The sequence below is a fragment of the Homalodisca vitripennis genome, chromosome 2, assembly GCF_021130785.1.
Source record: "Homalodisca vitripennis isolate AUS2020 chromosome 2, UT_GWSS_2.1, whole genome shotgun sequence".
Classification (NCBI taxonomy): Eukaryota; Metazoa; Arthropoda; class Insecta; order Hemiptera; family Cicadellidae; genus Homalodisca; species Homalodisca vitripennis.
In genome coordinates, this window is record NC_060208.1 from 85,833,899 (window position 1) to 85,848,801 (window position 14,903).

A 14,903-nucleotide genomic window follows, 5' to 3' on the forward strand; every position below is an offset into this window, starting at 1 on the left:
GCTGTCTTGGTGGTTTGTTAAATGTGATCCCACGATTAAATAAATACCTTAGACTATCGTATACCCCGTCAGGCACATGACTGCTTAATTAATTTTTAAGATAAATTATAGTCTAAGAGCTAGTGGTCGGCTACCTGTATGTATTTGACGAGACCTGGGTTTTTGTACAGTGAGGCCCCTGTACCCCCTGTACATGAGATGGGGAGTCACTAAGCTCCAGGTGGCCGACTTGGCGGGCTCTCAGGTAAGACAGGTATCAATTTTTGGGCAATTTCATAAGTATTTGATGACGTCTGCCGTTTTGTAATTTGAAACTATATTATTATTATTATCGGAAAATAACAATGGCAGACCATTATCGCGCGGATTTCATTATCATATACTATATCAAAATGTAAAAGGATTTTGAGGTTAAGAAAATTCCACAAATTAAAATATAAAGAAATTATTTTACCGGACGAAACTTATGATTCAGCATATCATAGTAGTTGTTATAAGACATTTACAGCATTAAAAAGGCAGTATTTGACGACAGATGTTGAAAAAAAGGTTCTATCACAGTCTAAAAAGTCTTTGTCTGCAATTGAACAGACATCTACATCAGCTGATAGTTCAATAATTGAGGATACACGTGTACATGATTCCCTTGAAAACAATGCAAACATTCTTGAGACAAAAGAAGCAGAAAATGAAATCGACGCTGAAGCTGAACTTTCGTTGGAGGAGGGGTCATCTTTAGATTCAGCAAAATCATCGAATGTTCAATTTTCGAATACTGTAGCTTCCGATATTGTAACTTCCGATACTGTAGCTTCTGCAAACTCAAATTTGTGTTTTTTTTGTAAAAAAAAAAAAAACAATTTCGATATAAAATTGATCCATTACGGACTTCAGAGAAGGATCAATTTAAAAAGAGTATCCTATTAATCTTTAAGCCAGATACTACAATTTACCAAGAAACTTTAACAAAAATAGAAAGTGTTCTCTCCTCTGAAATACATTACCATGAAATTTGTCGGCAAAATTTTAGGTATCAAAATAGATCACTCGTGGAAAGTCGTGTTCGTACTGCATGGCACATCTCCCGAGAAGTACATGAAACTGTTAATAAAGAAATATGTCATTTAGTTAAAGATGATGTGATAAAACGAGGACTTTGTTATTTTCTGAGTTATTTGCAGAAATAGTATCTTGAAATATTTAAAGAATTAAGTGAAAGCTCAGACCCAGCATCAATATTTAACGCATCTTATTTGGAAGAAAAACTTCGCAAGAAATTTGGCGATAAAATTCAAATTTTGACATCCAACAAAAAAAATTGTTGCCCCAACGGGTATTTCAACAATTGATGATCTTTACCCATTACAATTTTTAATACAATTTTCAATATTTTTAATCAGGGAGTAGCTAAGATTTTCGTTTTTACTAAAGTATGTCCGCTATATAGACGTCTGCCATGATCAATATAAGTTTTTAAGACCCTAATAAATAAAATATATCAATGGCAGATCTCGTCAATTACTTTCTAAATTTTATTTTTTTGAGCACTTTCAAAATTGTCTGCCGCAATGAAATCCGCGCGATAATGGTCTGCCATTGTTATTTTCCGATAATAATAATAATATATTTTTCAAATTACAAAACGGCAGACGTCATCAAATACTTATGAAATTGCCCAAAAATTGATACCTGTCTTACCTGAGAGCCCGCCAAGTCGGCCACCTGGAGCTTAGTGACTCCCCATCTCATGTACAGGGGGTACAGGGGCCTCACTGTACAAAAACCCAGGTCTCGTCAAATACATACAGGTAGCCGACCACTAGCTCTTAGACTATTAGTGTTTTAGGTAACCCTAGGAGTACAAGGAAAACATTGAAAAAACATATTGAAATAAATTTTTGTGTGCAAAACCTACATACATTTCTTTTTATACTTAGACGTTTAGTGTAAAAAAAATGATTACGGACTTTATCATTATTATTGAAAAAGTCAACAGCAAATAAAAAGTCCGGAAATAAGCTGTTGTCATGTATGTGTTAAAAGAATCACACATAGGACATCTTCCTCTTACCTTAACAGTTTAAATGCAGTCTATGTGATTAAAATGGTACATTTATAACATGTCTATTTAAATAAGATAAACTTTATTAATTTTTATCACTATGTCATATGTAATTATTTATCAGTGCTATATCATCATGGATTGGATCAATTATGTGTAAATCTCAGTGTGGAGGGATAGTTATGCATGACTCTTCTTTCACGATGTTTGTAAACAACAAAAGATTGTGTAAAGAGATAGATCACTGTTTAAGAGCTCTACATTGTCACAATTATGCAATAGACTAGAAACAAAAAATCTGTGATTCTTCAAATTGACAAATGAAACAATGCTTCAAAGTTATTTCACACACAGAAATATTTCAACGTACTAGATTCAAAACAAAAAATGAGTACTAGAACTCTGTGAAACACTGTGAATCTGTCAGACAATCACAATACTGATTTTTGAAACACTGTTAAAAATTGTAAACAAGATAAAGGTAACTCAAACCAAACGAGAACTGTCACATCACAGCATTAAGAAGCCAATAAAAAACCATATAAAATGTACCCAAAATAAGGAGTGTCTCAATAAGTAAAGGCAGCAATCAATGCATAAGCTACTGTTGATGCCAATACTATCGGTAAACAAAAAATTTATGTCAAAAAATTGTGGTAAACACGCCATAAAGGAATATCCATATTACCTTATTCAGTTTATTGTGTTTCATTATAGTTCACATAAATGCTGTGAATGTGTAGGAATGCATGAATGTATTGATTTATGACTGTAGAGAAGCTAATTGGATTTCGTCTCACATGAAAAATCAATAAAAAACCCATTGCTATTCTTTTCAAAAACTGGTGCATCTATGTGTAAAAGTGGTAGATCTTTTAAAAAAAAACTGTAATTTTGTTTCTCTCAAGAAGAAGAAAATAAATTTAACTTTAGCAAAAACATAATATTTTTAAATCTCTAAATGCACGCTAATTGAACCGAGGTCAAATGTTCTTCAATGTTTTAAGGGTTAAGTTGTATAGTGCTGTAGCCACCCACTATAATAATAACTGTTGATAACTAACTGTTAATAACTGTTGAAGTTCTTTTGAGTTAGTAAAATTGTATCTTGGTTTCAGGTCAGTCTCCATGGGTGGGTTATATTATTTGTCTAAGAAAGGGAATTGTGGGTAAGGTATTGGTGTTTTCATGTTTTTCTGAGTTTTGTGTAATTTGGAAAAAATGGATATTTTCATCCCATTTCATGTGGTCTGATGAATGAACAATATTGTCTAGGGTATTTGATTTGATTTATACGTTAATGTATTCTGGTTGACTGAAGGATGGATAAAATGGGGTTATTGTGTTTATTCCAGAACTAAGACACTTACCCTTTCATCTAAATCGAAAACATTGGTTTGTTAAACAATATAAATGTTACTTTTGAGGATTTTTAAATAGATGATTTGAAGTGTATTCTATTTTTTTAAAATGAAAGAGATATTAATCTTTTAATGCTCAGAATTTTTTCAAAAATTGGTATGGTTTGTCACGCTAAAAAACTGTAAAAAAAAGGATTGCACTTAAATGGTTCAATGCACATTATATACCATAGACAAAATAGATTAACCGTATTACCTATTTTCTTGAAAGACATTAGAGAGAACTTCCAATGCTCTAAGACGTATGTTAGTCCTGGTTTCTTGGTGTAGATATCTGTCAAGTATGGAGTGGAGTTTGCCCAGCCAGTTCGCTTGGGCGGATACCACAGAACCTGATAGGTAATTAATGAGTCGCATCACAGAACTCTCCTGCAACAATCAATACAGTACAATATAGTGATGTGTTGTGTTGGTTCCTAAAGTTAGTTATTATCCATATGCTCTTGGAGAATCATCCTAACAAGGAACTGGTAGTAAAATATCAGTCTCTTGGTCCTGGTTGGCACTATTTACGGCAATTTGAATGGCACATTGAATTGGGACTTTTTGGACATAAGTTTAGTTTCAAACTGTGTTTAGACCGTGATGTGTTCCTTTGATATATTAGTGTATTAAATTTAACATTTTGGTTTTTATTGTGTCTTGCATAGTGTTTTTTAAGAAAAGACAAACTTATTTTGTATTTACAGTAACTATCTAGCTATGAAATTGTTATATTAATATCATGCACTGAACTGTAACGCATAATCATTGTTGGATGATAGAGCAGTTGCTGAGCAGATTAAATTAATGCCAATCTGACAATTAAACCATCTAGGATTCTCGATACATACTAATGAGAACTGGTGGGGCTGAAATCTAAAACTAATCTATCTTTAGAAATATGTGTTGAAAGTATTTGAATAGGATTCGAAATATATTAATCAAGTAAAAAGAACTAGGAAATAAAAAATTGAAAACAAAAAGCTTCAGTAATTAAGAATAAAAATCCTAATATCTTTGTATAAACTGAACAAACAAAATGTGTTACCGGGCGGATGGATGAGCAGCGATCTATCAGCTGGAATACTGCCCGCACTGAGCCAGTAAACTGGCCCAGCTCTATCATGGTCTCGATGGTACACAGGGTCTCGTGCAGATGAGTTGTGATGAGCGGTATTATCGGATCACAAGGTGTCGTCTCTACAACACATAACATATATCACTTTACATTAAAACATTACAAATCAAAACACATACTGCAGTTTTACGTTCATATAGTTATATAAAATATAAGTTATAGTACATAATTGCATATAATAATTTATACAGGGTGGGGCAGAAGAACTTGCTTCTTTGATTTGGGCACCACAAGCGATTGTTTTTTTCAAAGAGGGTGGGAGTATATTCAAAAGAGCAGTTCATAATTTTTATGATCCACTCAGTTTATCTGTTTTATGGAATGGACATAGGTGGAGCACAAGTTCACTGTTGAAGTGTATTTTTCAAACGGATGTTCAATCAACGCCATGCACAGTTCATAATGTTTATGATCCACTCAGTTTATCTGTTTTATGGAGTGGACATAGGTGGAGCACAAGTTCTCTGTTGAAGTGTATTTTTCAAACGGATGTTCAATCAACGCCATGCACAGTTCATAATGTTTATGATCCACTCAGTTTATCTGTTTTATGGAATGGACATAGGTGGAGCACAAGTTCACTGTTGAAGTGTATTTTTCAAACGGATGTTCAATCAACGCCATGCACAGTTCATAATGTTTATGATCCACTCAGTTTATCTGTTTTATGTAGTGGACATAGGTGGAGCACAAGTTCACTGTTGAAGTGTATTTTTCAAACGGATCAACGCCATGCACAGTTCATTCTTGCTGGTTATGTTTCTGGCTGGCATTCTATTGTTCCATGGATAAATAACTTCAGAGAAACTGATGATAAGAAGGAAATTTAAATAGTTAATAATTTTTTATATAAAACGAACAGGTGGGTAGTTTCAGAGGTTTCTGACCATTACATTCGTATGATTCAAGAGTTTTTTGCCAACAGTCGATGAGATGGATGTGGGGGCTGTATGGTTCTAGCAGGACAGTGCAACAGCACGAGTGTTAATTGCAATTTTACAGAAACACTTCCCTTGGACATTTTGTCTTCATAAGAGTTAATCTGCATGACGAAGATCAGGTTGTGTAGTGTTGATTTTAATTTACTCAACGTGATTTCAACCATGTGAAGAAGTTCAAAGCGTATTAGCTCGATTAGGCGTCCTATGTTGTTGTTTTAATTCAAAGTATTTCAATTATTAGGTTACAGTATATTGCCCAAGGTTGGCGATGACAAGGTTCTAAATGTGAGTTTTACTCTACTTCAGCAATAATCAAACAAATGTACATTTTAAGTTAATATGAAAGTATTGAGCCACATTACATGTCGTGGTTCAATTCACAGTGAAGTTAAGATAACGCGAGCAAGTGGTCACTATCATGTATTTCAAACAAATGTCGTTGAGTTTGTTGATGATTTCCCTCCATTGAAAATATTATTGTTTGTACTTATTTGCATAATTTTATTTTAGATCAATTTATAATATGATTGAAAAGTAATTTCAACGATGTCTTGTCACTAAAACACTGTACTAACCAATATATCATGTCATGGTTAATAACTTCTTTTGTTTAACTTAAGATTTTTATGTTTGGAAATAAAACATCATTTCACTCAACAATCTCACTTGCTTTGACCTGTAATAAAATTTACCAAAATTTACGAGAACATGTGCTTCTTTTACTGAGAGATGAATGCATGTCCTTTCATATTCACTGCTGTGACCAGAAGAAGGAAGAAGGCTGAGAAATCTGCTAAAACCGTCTGAGGCTCACATACCGAAAGTTGTCAGCTCTTCAGCCTCCAACCAAAACTATTATGTTTTACTTTGGTTTTAGTTATTACAGCCAATAAATATCAAATTTCTTTATTGATTATCGTAATCAAATAGCTCAAATTTATTTCAGATTGATCATGTTTTATTAATTATTTTAGACTTACATATGATGAAAAACAGAACATATGTTTTGCTTTATCAGCTATTTGTGGGACACGTCAATTTCCACTCTCCGATCTTGCTGTGAACCATTTGAAATTTAAATTTGACTGATTTTGATCTGTTACATGCACTGGTCAGCACAGTCGCCTGATTTAGCCCCTTGCGATACTTTTTATGGGAGCTATTCAAATCACTGGTTTATAATGATCATCCTAGGACCTTGGTTTAACTGAAGAACAACATTCTTCAAGCTACTGCCAACATGCCAGTCAGTATGCTGGAAAAAGGTGAACAAAACTTCAGAGTCCGATTAAAATGTAAAAATGAAATGAAAAATTCTTTATTTATACAGGCAAAAGAATAAAGAATAAAAATATTATCTGGCATGCATGATTAGTGCAGTGTATTGTTGACAATGAATGCCATTGATTTTGTTGGTTAATTTCATTTTCTTAATTCTTGAGGTGTGAACAAATGTTATTACTTCAAAGAAAAACACACTTAGGTAGCAAGGTGTACTTTGTTTACCCAATTGTACTAACAGTACTAATAGGTTTGATTGTTGTGTGCTGTGCTGTGCTGAAGCTCCCTTTTCAGTGTGATTTTTTATATGTTTTGTGTGTCGTGAGTAAATTTTAATTTAAGACAAGTAATTTGATACTCTAACATTTTTACTTAATATATAGACTTGACTTGGATCTCAAAAAATAATTAACTATCAAAGATTTTATTTTTGACCAAGCAATTAACCTATAAACTAGTTTGAGTGAGTAGGTTTTCACTAACAAGGTTAAACCAAGTTTTGTAATGGAAAAGTGTGGAACATTTTGATATTTTTAATTAATTAACGTAATAAAAAAATTAGCCACAGATTTTTATTGTATTGTATTGTATCTTGAGATACTCTATTTGAGAGACAATTTTTGACAAAGATACCTGTTTAGTCCTGTTGGTTGACAACTGATACAAGTGGCTATTTGGCAAATATTTTCTTATCAGCAGTGTAGCTCACTGACATAGTCCTAGACATCTGGAGTGAAAGACCTGAGTTCAAATCTCATTGAGGGATTATACTTTTTGCCTCATAAATTTTTGTGATAATATATTTATTTTATTATTATTATTATTATATTTCCATAAATAAATAAATATATACATTTTACTTTCTTATTACTACATTAAACTTGAATTTTATTTTTGTTAGACATGAAAGTAATGAAAGAAAAGGAAGTCAAATATCCATGTCGAAATTGTGGCAAAAACGTTAGTGGCAATTGTCGAGCTGTCCTTTGTAGAGATCAATGTTTGAAGTGGTACCATCTTAAATGCACTACACTTTCTCTTAAGGAATTTAAACAAATAAACAAAGTGAACACTGAATGGTCTTGTAATAAATGTAGTATGAAGCAGTTATTAAATGGTAGACAAGAGACTCAATGTGAAATATTAGAAACAAATAATCCAGTTGTAATTGATGAAAGTGAGAGTTTGTTGTTAAGTGAAAACAGTGAAAAACAGATACTAATAAATGCAAATAAAGAATTGCGGGAAGAATTGGAAAATGTAAATATTATGTTAAGAACATTAAATGAAGAGGTAAGCCAGGCAAATAAAGAAATCATAACTTTAAGGAATCAAAAAGTCCAACTAGAAACAATTGTACTGCAGAAAGAGGAAGAAATCATTAAACTTGATATGAAAATGAATGAGTTCAAAAGCAAATATGAGGAAAACTACTTTTTGGTTGGAAAAAAGAAAAATGAACGTTACAGTTTACCAAATATATCTAGTTTAAAACCTAATACTCAAGTAAGTCATCTAAAAACTATTCAAACCAAACTCTACTCATCAGCAGTTAGTGAAGGAAGTAAATTAAATCATTTGAACATCCCCCATAATCCAAACAAAAACAAAGACGATGGAAGTTTTCTTTCAGAAAATCGTTTTTATCTGTTGACACCACCGGACCAAGATGCCCAAAGTAGCTCAAACTCTGTGGCAACTGAAGAAGAATACGTTTCTGACAAGAAACTTTTGATTTGTGCAGACAGTCATGGTAAGGATTTATCTTGGCATATTAACAAATGCAAAAAACCAACCTTTAAAAATTATCAGCCTGTTGGTTTTGTTAAACCTGGAGGCCGTACCAAACAGGTTTTAAATGAGAAGAACTTAAAACAAGAATTAACCGATAAAGAAGACATCCTGATTGTTGTTTGTGGTTCCAATGATGTTGCCAGAAACTAAGCACATGAAGTATTGGACAGTATAAAACGTACTTTTGACCTTTGTACTGATAACAAAGTGATTTTAGTAGATTTACCTCAAAGATATGACTTACCGGACTGGTCATGTGTGAATAAAGAAATTAAGAAAACTAATTTGAAACTAAAAGCTTTAAGTGACCATTATGATAATGTGAGTTTTGTAGAAGCAAGTACAGCTGGGAGATACATGCATACTGCACATGGTATGCATTTTAATTCAGTAGGAAAGACATGGTTGGCAATGAAGATATGGGAGACCCTGAGACACATCACCGGAGAATCGATGTCACCTCGATCCAGGGCTACCAAACCCAATTGGACTAATGTTCTCTCCATGCCAGCGGGAAACTTCACATTGTCAGAAGAGGGGTTGAAGACATAAGACTTTACAATAACATAGACCAATTTTCTGATAGCATTACAATTTTTCATATAAATATTCAGTGTCTTAGAAATAAGGTTAATGAATTAGATATATTTTTAAATGAAGGTAAATATGATATAATTTGCCTTAATGAACATTGGCTTGCTCCTCTGGAGGTGGATCTCTACTTGCCTAATGGGTATAATTTGGCAGCCAATTATTGTAGAAAAAATTTAGGACATGGGGGAGTATCTATAATTATATGTTAGTAATAGTTTTGTATATGATTATGAACCAATAAATGTAGAGCAATTTAGTCTTGAAAAGATGTTTGAAGTAGCATCAGTTGTTTTCCCCAGTATAAAACTAATTGTTATCACAGTTTATAGAACACCAGATTCAATTATTGAAGTGTTCAATGATGCTCTAAATAATCTGATTCTCTTTTTGAATAAATGTAACAAATTTAAGAGTTGTAATCTGGTTATAACTGGTGACATTAATTTGGATATTCGTTTTACAGATAAAAAAATAATTAATTTTCAGAATATGTTAAGATCTCATAACCTGTATTGTTTAAACAAAAACCCAACTCGATTAAATGCCTGTCTTGATAACATTATTACAAACAAACATAATGACGAATATTCATGTGAAATAATTCAGCCACATCTCTCCGATCATTTAGGATTAAAACTTAATATTAAATTGAAAATCAATACCGGAAATTATAAAAATAATTGCAAGGACCAAACAACAGTAAGTACTTTTAGACCTTAGAATAATTATTCTGTAAATAGTTTTATAAGTAGGTTAAGCAGGTTAGATTGGCTTGGTGAACTGTCAAAGTTCTGTTCTGTTGAACAGGCTTTTCAATTTTTCTTGGAGGCTGTCTCTGATCTTTATAACCAATTCTGTCCTATAAAAAATAAAAAATAATCAAAACATAGAGATTTTCGGTCTGTTAAAAACTGGTACACTCCAAAATTAAAACATATAAAAAATTTACTTTTACCTTATTTTGACAAATCTAAAACCAACACAGTGTACAAAGGACCTTATGCTAGATTTAAAAAATCTATAGGTATGAAATTAGAATAGCAAAGTTGAGAGCCAATGATAATTTTATAACTACTTCTGACAACAAGTGTAAGGCAGCTTGGAAGGTCATAAATTCAGAAATGGGGAGGGAGAGCAGCAACAAAAATCATAGTTTTCCTTTCTCCGCTGAAAATTTTAACGATTACTTTGTAAATATTTGTAATGATATTATACCAAATTCAAACCCAGCCAATATTGTAAATGTAGACAAAATGCTAGAAACAACACATTTTAACATTGTAAATAATTTTAAATGGAATTATGTAACTGTAATTGATGTAGAAAGATGTATTAAAAAACTCAGTAGTTCAAAGTCCGAAGATTTTTGTGGTTTATCAAATTATGTATTAAAGCAATGTTACAGTGTTTTGCTATGTCCTTTGGCCTATTTGATAAACTGGATGTTTTTTGAGGGTATCTATCCTAAGTGTCTGAAACTTACCATTACAATACCTGTTTTTAAGAAAGGAGATATTTACTCTCAAAGTAATTATCGTCCAATATCACTAGTCTCAGTTATTTCAAAAGTTGTAGAAGCTATAATTAAGGAACAACTCAATAAGTACTTTGAAATAAATAGATTTCTATCATCAAGTCAATATGGTTTTAGGAAAGGTCTTTCTACCATCAATGCTATAGAAAATTTAGTGTCCTATGTATTTCAAGGATTTGAAGAAAAAAATTATACTCATGCAACCTTGTTGGACCTAAGTAAAGCGTTTAACATTGTGTCTCACGATATTCTTATGACAAAACTTGAATTTTACGGTATTGTGCAAAATGAGCTAAATCTATTAAGGTCGTACTTGAGGGACAGATATCAAATGGTTAAAACTGGTGAAGAACAATCAAGCCTGCAAAAAGTATTAAACGGGGTTCCACAGGGCTCAGTACTTGGGCCATTTCTTTTTATTATTTTTACTAATGACCTCCCAAGTTTCTTATCCAGTAATTGTGCTTTATATGCTGATGACACAACATTGTTAAATGCAGGAAAAGATCTTAATATATTACTCGAAGACAGTGAAACCACATTTAAAAAGTCTTGCATATGGCTTAAAAATAATAAATTATTACTTAATAAAAATAAGACTGAAAGAATTGTTTTTGGGCTTAAAAACACTGAAAATAGATCTGTTAAACTCCTAGGAATAAATCTAGACTGCAAGCTTAGTTGGAATGAACATACAAATCAATTGTGTAAAAAATTGGCTCAAGTTCTTTTCTTATTAAGGAAACTAAAAACATGTACCAGTAGGGAACTTATTTTAACACCTTGCCTGCCACCATAAGAGATTCTCAAGATTCCTGGATTGCCAACTTGTGCAGTCGTGTTTTTGGTTGTGAAATTAGTTTTGGACTATTGATACTGGTTAATAAAATTGATTTTCAAAAAACATATGTTAAGGGGATGGGGGTTAACTCAGACCCGATCGGGTTGGCAACAATATTTTTCAACAAAAATTGCCTTTAAAAAATTGTTGCCGACCCGATTGGACCGACGTTCAAATTTCAGTCGACCTTGATATTTTACTTTATACTACTGTGATGACAGAGTGTGTGTGCACTGGCTGACTAGCGCCAGCTGTTACCAGACACCAGCTGGTGCCAGACACAGTCCCTCACTCGTCCCCCACTCCTTTTCCTTGCCGCTTACAGCTGTAACACGGGTTGTTTCGCGCCTAAATACTAACGTCATTGATATTTCACGTCTTTATATCCACGCTGTGTCTATCCGTGTACATAGGCATTATTGTAATTGTGTTACTGTAACAACTCTCCAAGATGGGTGAAAACCTAGAGGACAATGACATACAGTTGTTTCTGGACGTTCCGATGAGCAGTGAACATGACATACTCGGAGTGAGTGAAGGCGGAATCGGAATAAACATTGATTCTGATGTTTCTGATTCGGACAACATGGAGGACGACGAGGACTTCATCACTTACGACTCTATATTTGAAACTGATGACGAAAGTGCTGTGGCTGAGAATGAGAATGATGTTTATGAGGAAATGGAGGTAGGCCTAGACGTAAACTTTGACAATATTTCTGGAAATACTATAAATAATGTGAGTGAGAACGGCGGTATCGAAAATGCTAGTTTGAACTTGATCAATGTAGATAATGAGGGCCAGGAAGCTTTAGTTGTTGGGGATGACACTACTCTCGCTGATAAGTATAAAAATCTTAAGGGAAAATCAGATAAGGTAAATATGAAAGTAGAGGAAGAGGGTAAATGGAAATTGTTTTATGGTAAACAAAAATATATTGTTTTTGTTGGAAACGAAAAGTTTAATTTCAATCTACCAAACACAGCAAAACCAATTGATTATTTTTCGTTGTATCTAACTGATGATATCCTGGAGATCATGGTAGTCGAAACCAACAGGAATGCTGCACAAGTGTTGAATACAATGAGACTAAATCGCAGCAGTAGGCTTAAAAAATGGACAAGCACCAATATCGATGAAATGAAAAAGTTTTTAGGACTAGTTTTGTATATGGGCTTGGTCCGAATGCCTGAAATAAGTGACTACTGGTCATCAAAGATGCTATATAGAAATTTGATAGCAGGTCGTGTAATGAGCCGGAACCGGTTTCAGTTGCTATTACGCTTCTGGCACTTCAATAACAACGAAAATATGGACCAAGAAGGCCGTTTGTCCAAGCTTTTGCCGCTTATTTCTCACCTCAATGAGTGTTTCAAAAGGAAAAAAAGTCCAGGTAAGGAGCTTGTGGTTGACGAGAGTATGGTCCCGTTCAGAGGTCGTCTGTTTTTTAAGCAGTACCTCCCTAACAAAACCCACAAATATGGGATCAAAATATTTAAGATTTGCGACACAACAGGCTACACATTATAAAATAAAAGTGTACATGGGGAAGGGGACCTGCAATGAGGATGGGGTGACAGTAGCGACATCAGCTGTCATGGAGCTAATGACTGATTATGTAGATAAGGGTCATATACTATTTGTAGACAATTTCTACACATCCGTGGATCTTGCCAACTCTCTATTAGCAAGGGATACTCACTTAGTAGGTACGGTAATGAGCAACCGTGCCTGGTTTCCCCACAAAATTACAATCCCTCCACAGCTGAAGATAGGGAAAGGTGAAATGAGCTGTTTAGAGTACCCTTCTGGCATAGTGTACACAAGGTGGGTGGACAAGAGAGAGGTAAGACTCATGTCCACAATTCATCCTCCAGGCTACGTTGACACTGGGAAAAAAACCAGACAGGGTGATCCTATAATGAAACCCTTAGTTGTGGTAGAATACAACAAGGCTAAAATGGGCATAGATCTGTCAGACCAGATGTCCTCCTACAACACGCCAGTAAGGAAGTCGATGCGCTGGTACCACAAAATCGCAGAGGAATTACTCCTGGGAACAGCCATCGTGAATGCATGGCTTGCCTATAAGAACGATGCAGATGCTACCGGTACTGCCCAACGAGGAAGGAAAAATGTTTACTTGATGAAAACGTTCAGAGAAAAACTAGTGTTTAGCCTCCTGGGGTTAGAAGATGAAATTGTGGCTCCTGTTCGCGTAACTGGTCATCACTACGTTTCAGAATCATCTACGTTTGTTGGAGAAGGTAAAAACAAACGTAGATCAAGAAAAAACTGTAAGATTTGCTACCAAACAGCTATGCTTCAAGGAGGTCGACTTGCAGCCAAGAATCTTAAAAAAGTGACCACTTTTTGTGAATTATGTCCAGGGAAGCCTTATCTCTGTAAAGACTGCTTCAAGAATATTCACAAATAAATTTGAATACAACTATGTAATCCTCTATTTCACATATCTTTGTGGCCTATTCATAATAAACTTAAAACCTTTCTATCCTCAAACATATCTTTGTAACCATAATAAACTTTGTTTTTCATAACAAATTGAATATGAAATTTAATTTACTACCCAATAACTCAAAACTAGCAGCTTCAAATACTTAATTTAAAAAATTCCCCATACAATGTTGGTGAGGAAAGTACAATATTAAATTAAAACAACGTTTGTTTCAATTATTTAAAAATGTATAAAAGAAAAAACCTAAAACATAAAAAAAAAAAAACCTGCCGACCCGATCGGGATTCAAATGTTAACGATATTGCATGGTGTTTTTAGCTAACCTATAAACAACAAAACAACTCCAGACAACGTTCTCTAATTAGTCTCATATCTGTTTAGAAAACTTAGTTCAGTCATTTGCAACTAGAGTCGAGCGTAACGCTCACAGCGGCAACAAAGAAAAACCATGGAAACGTCATTGTGCCGGCCGATCGGGTCGGCATTGCCGAGTTGTAGCAATTACGTCGCCGACCGATCGGGTCGGCATGGCAGGCAAGGTGTTAAATGCTTACTACTCTTTTTTTCACTGTCACCTATTATACAGTACAACTCTTTGGGGAAACTCCTCTGGGGCTCAACAGGTTTTTATATGGCAAAAGAAGGCGATTAGATGTATAGTGGGAATTGGGGACACTGAATCATGTAAACCGCATTTTATTGATCTGAGTATTCTAACGTTACCCTGTGTGTTCATGTTTCAATCAATTATGTATGTTAAAGACCATTATGCAGAATTTAATTTACGAAGCAGTAAACATGTATATAACACCAGAAATAAAAACCTTATTGATGAAAA

At 33.9% G+C, this 14,903-nt stretch overlaps 1 protein-coding gene across 1 annotated transcript in view; it reads right to left on the bottom strand.

Annotated features, from left to right (window-relative positions):
• LOC124354304 (tuberin-like) overlaps positions 1-14,903 on the bottom strand; it is a 59,176-nt gene that overhangs the window by 22,152 nt on the left and 22,121 nt on the right. Inside the window, 2 exon segments of the mRNA XM_046804651.1 lie at positions 3,680-3,852; positions 4,514-4,665. Of these exon segments, the coding sequence (XP_046660607.1) occupies positions 3,680-3,852; positions 4,514-4,665 (325 nt within the window).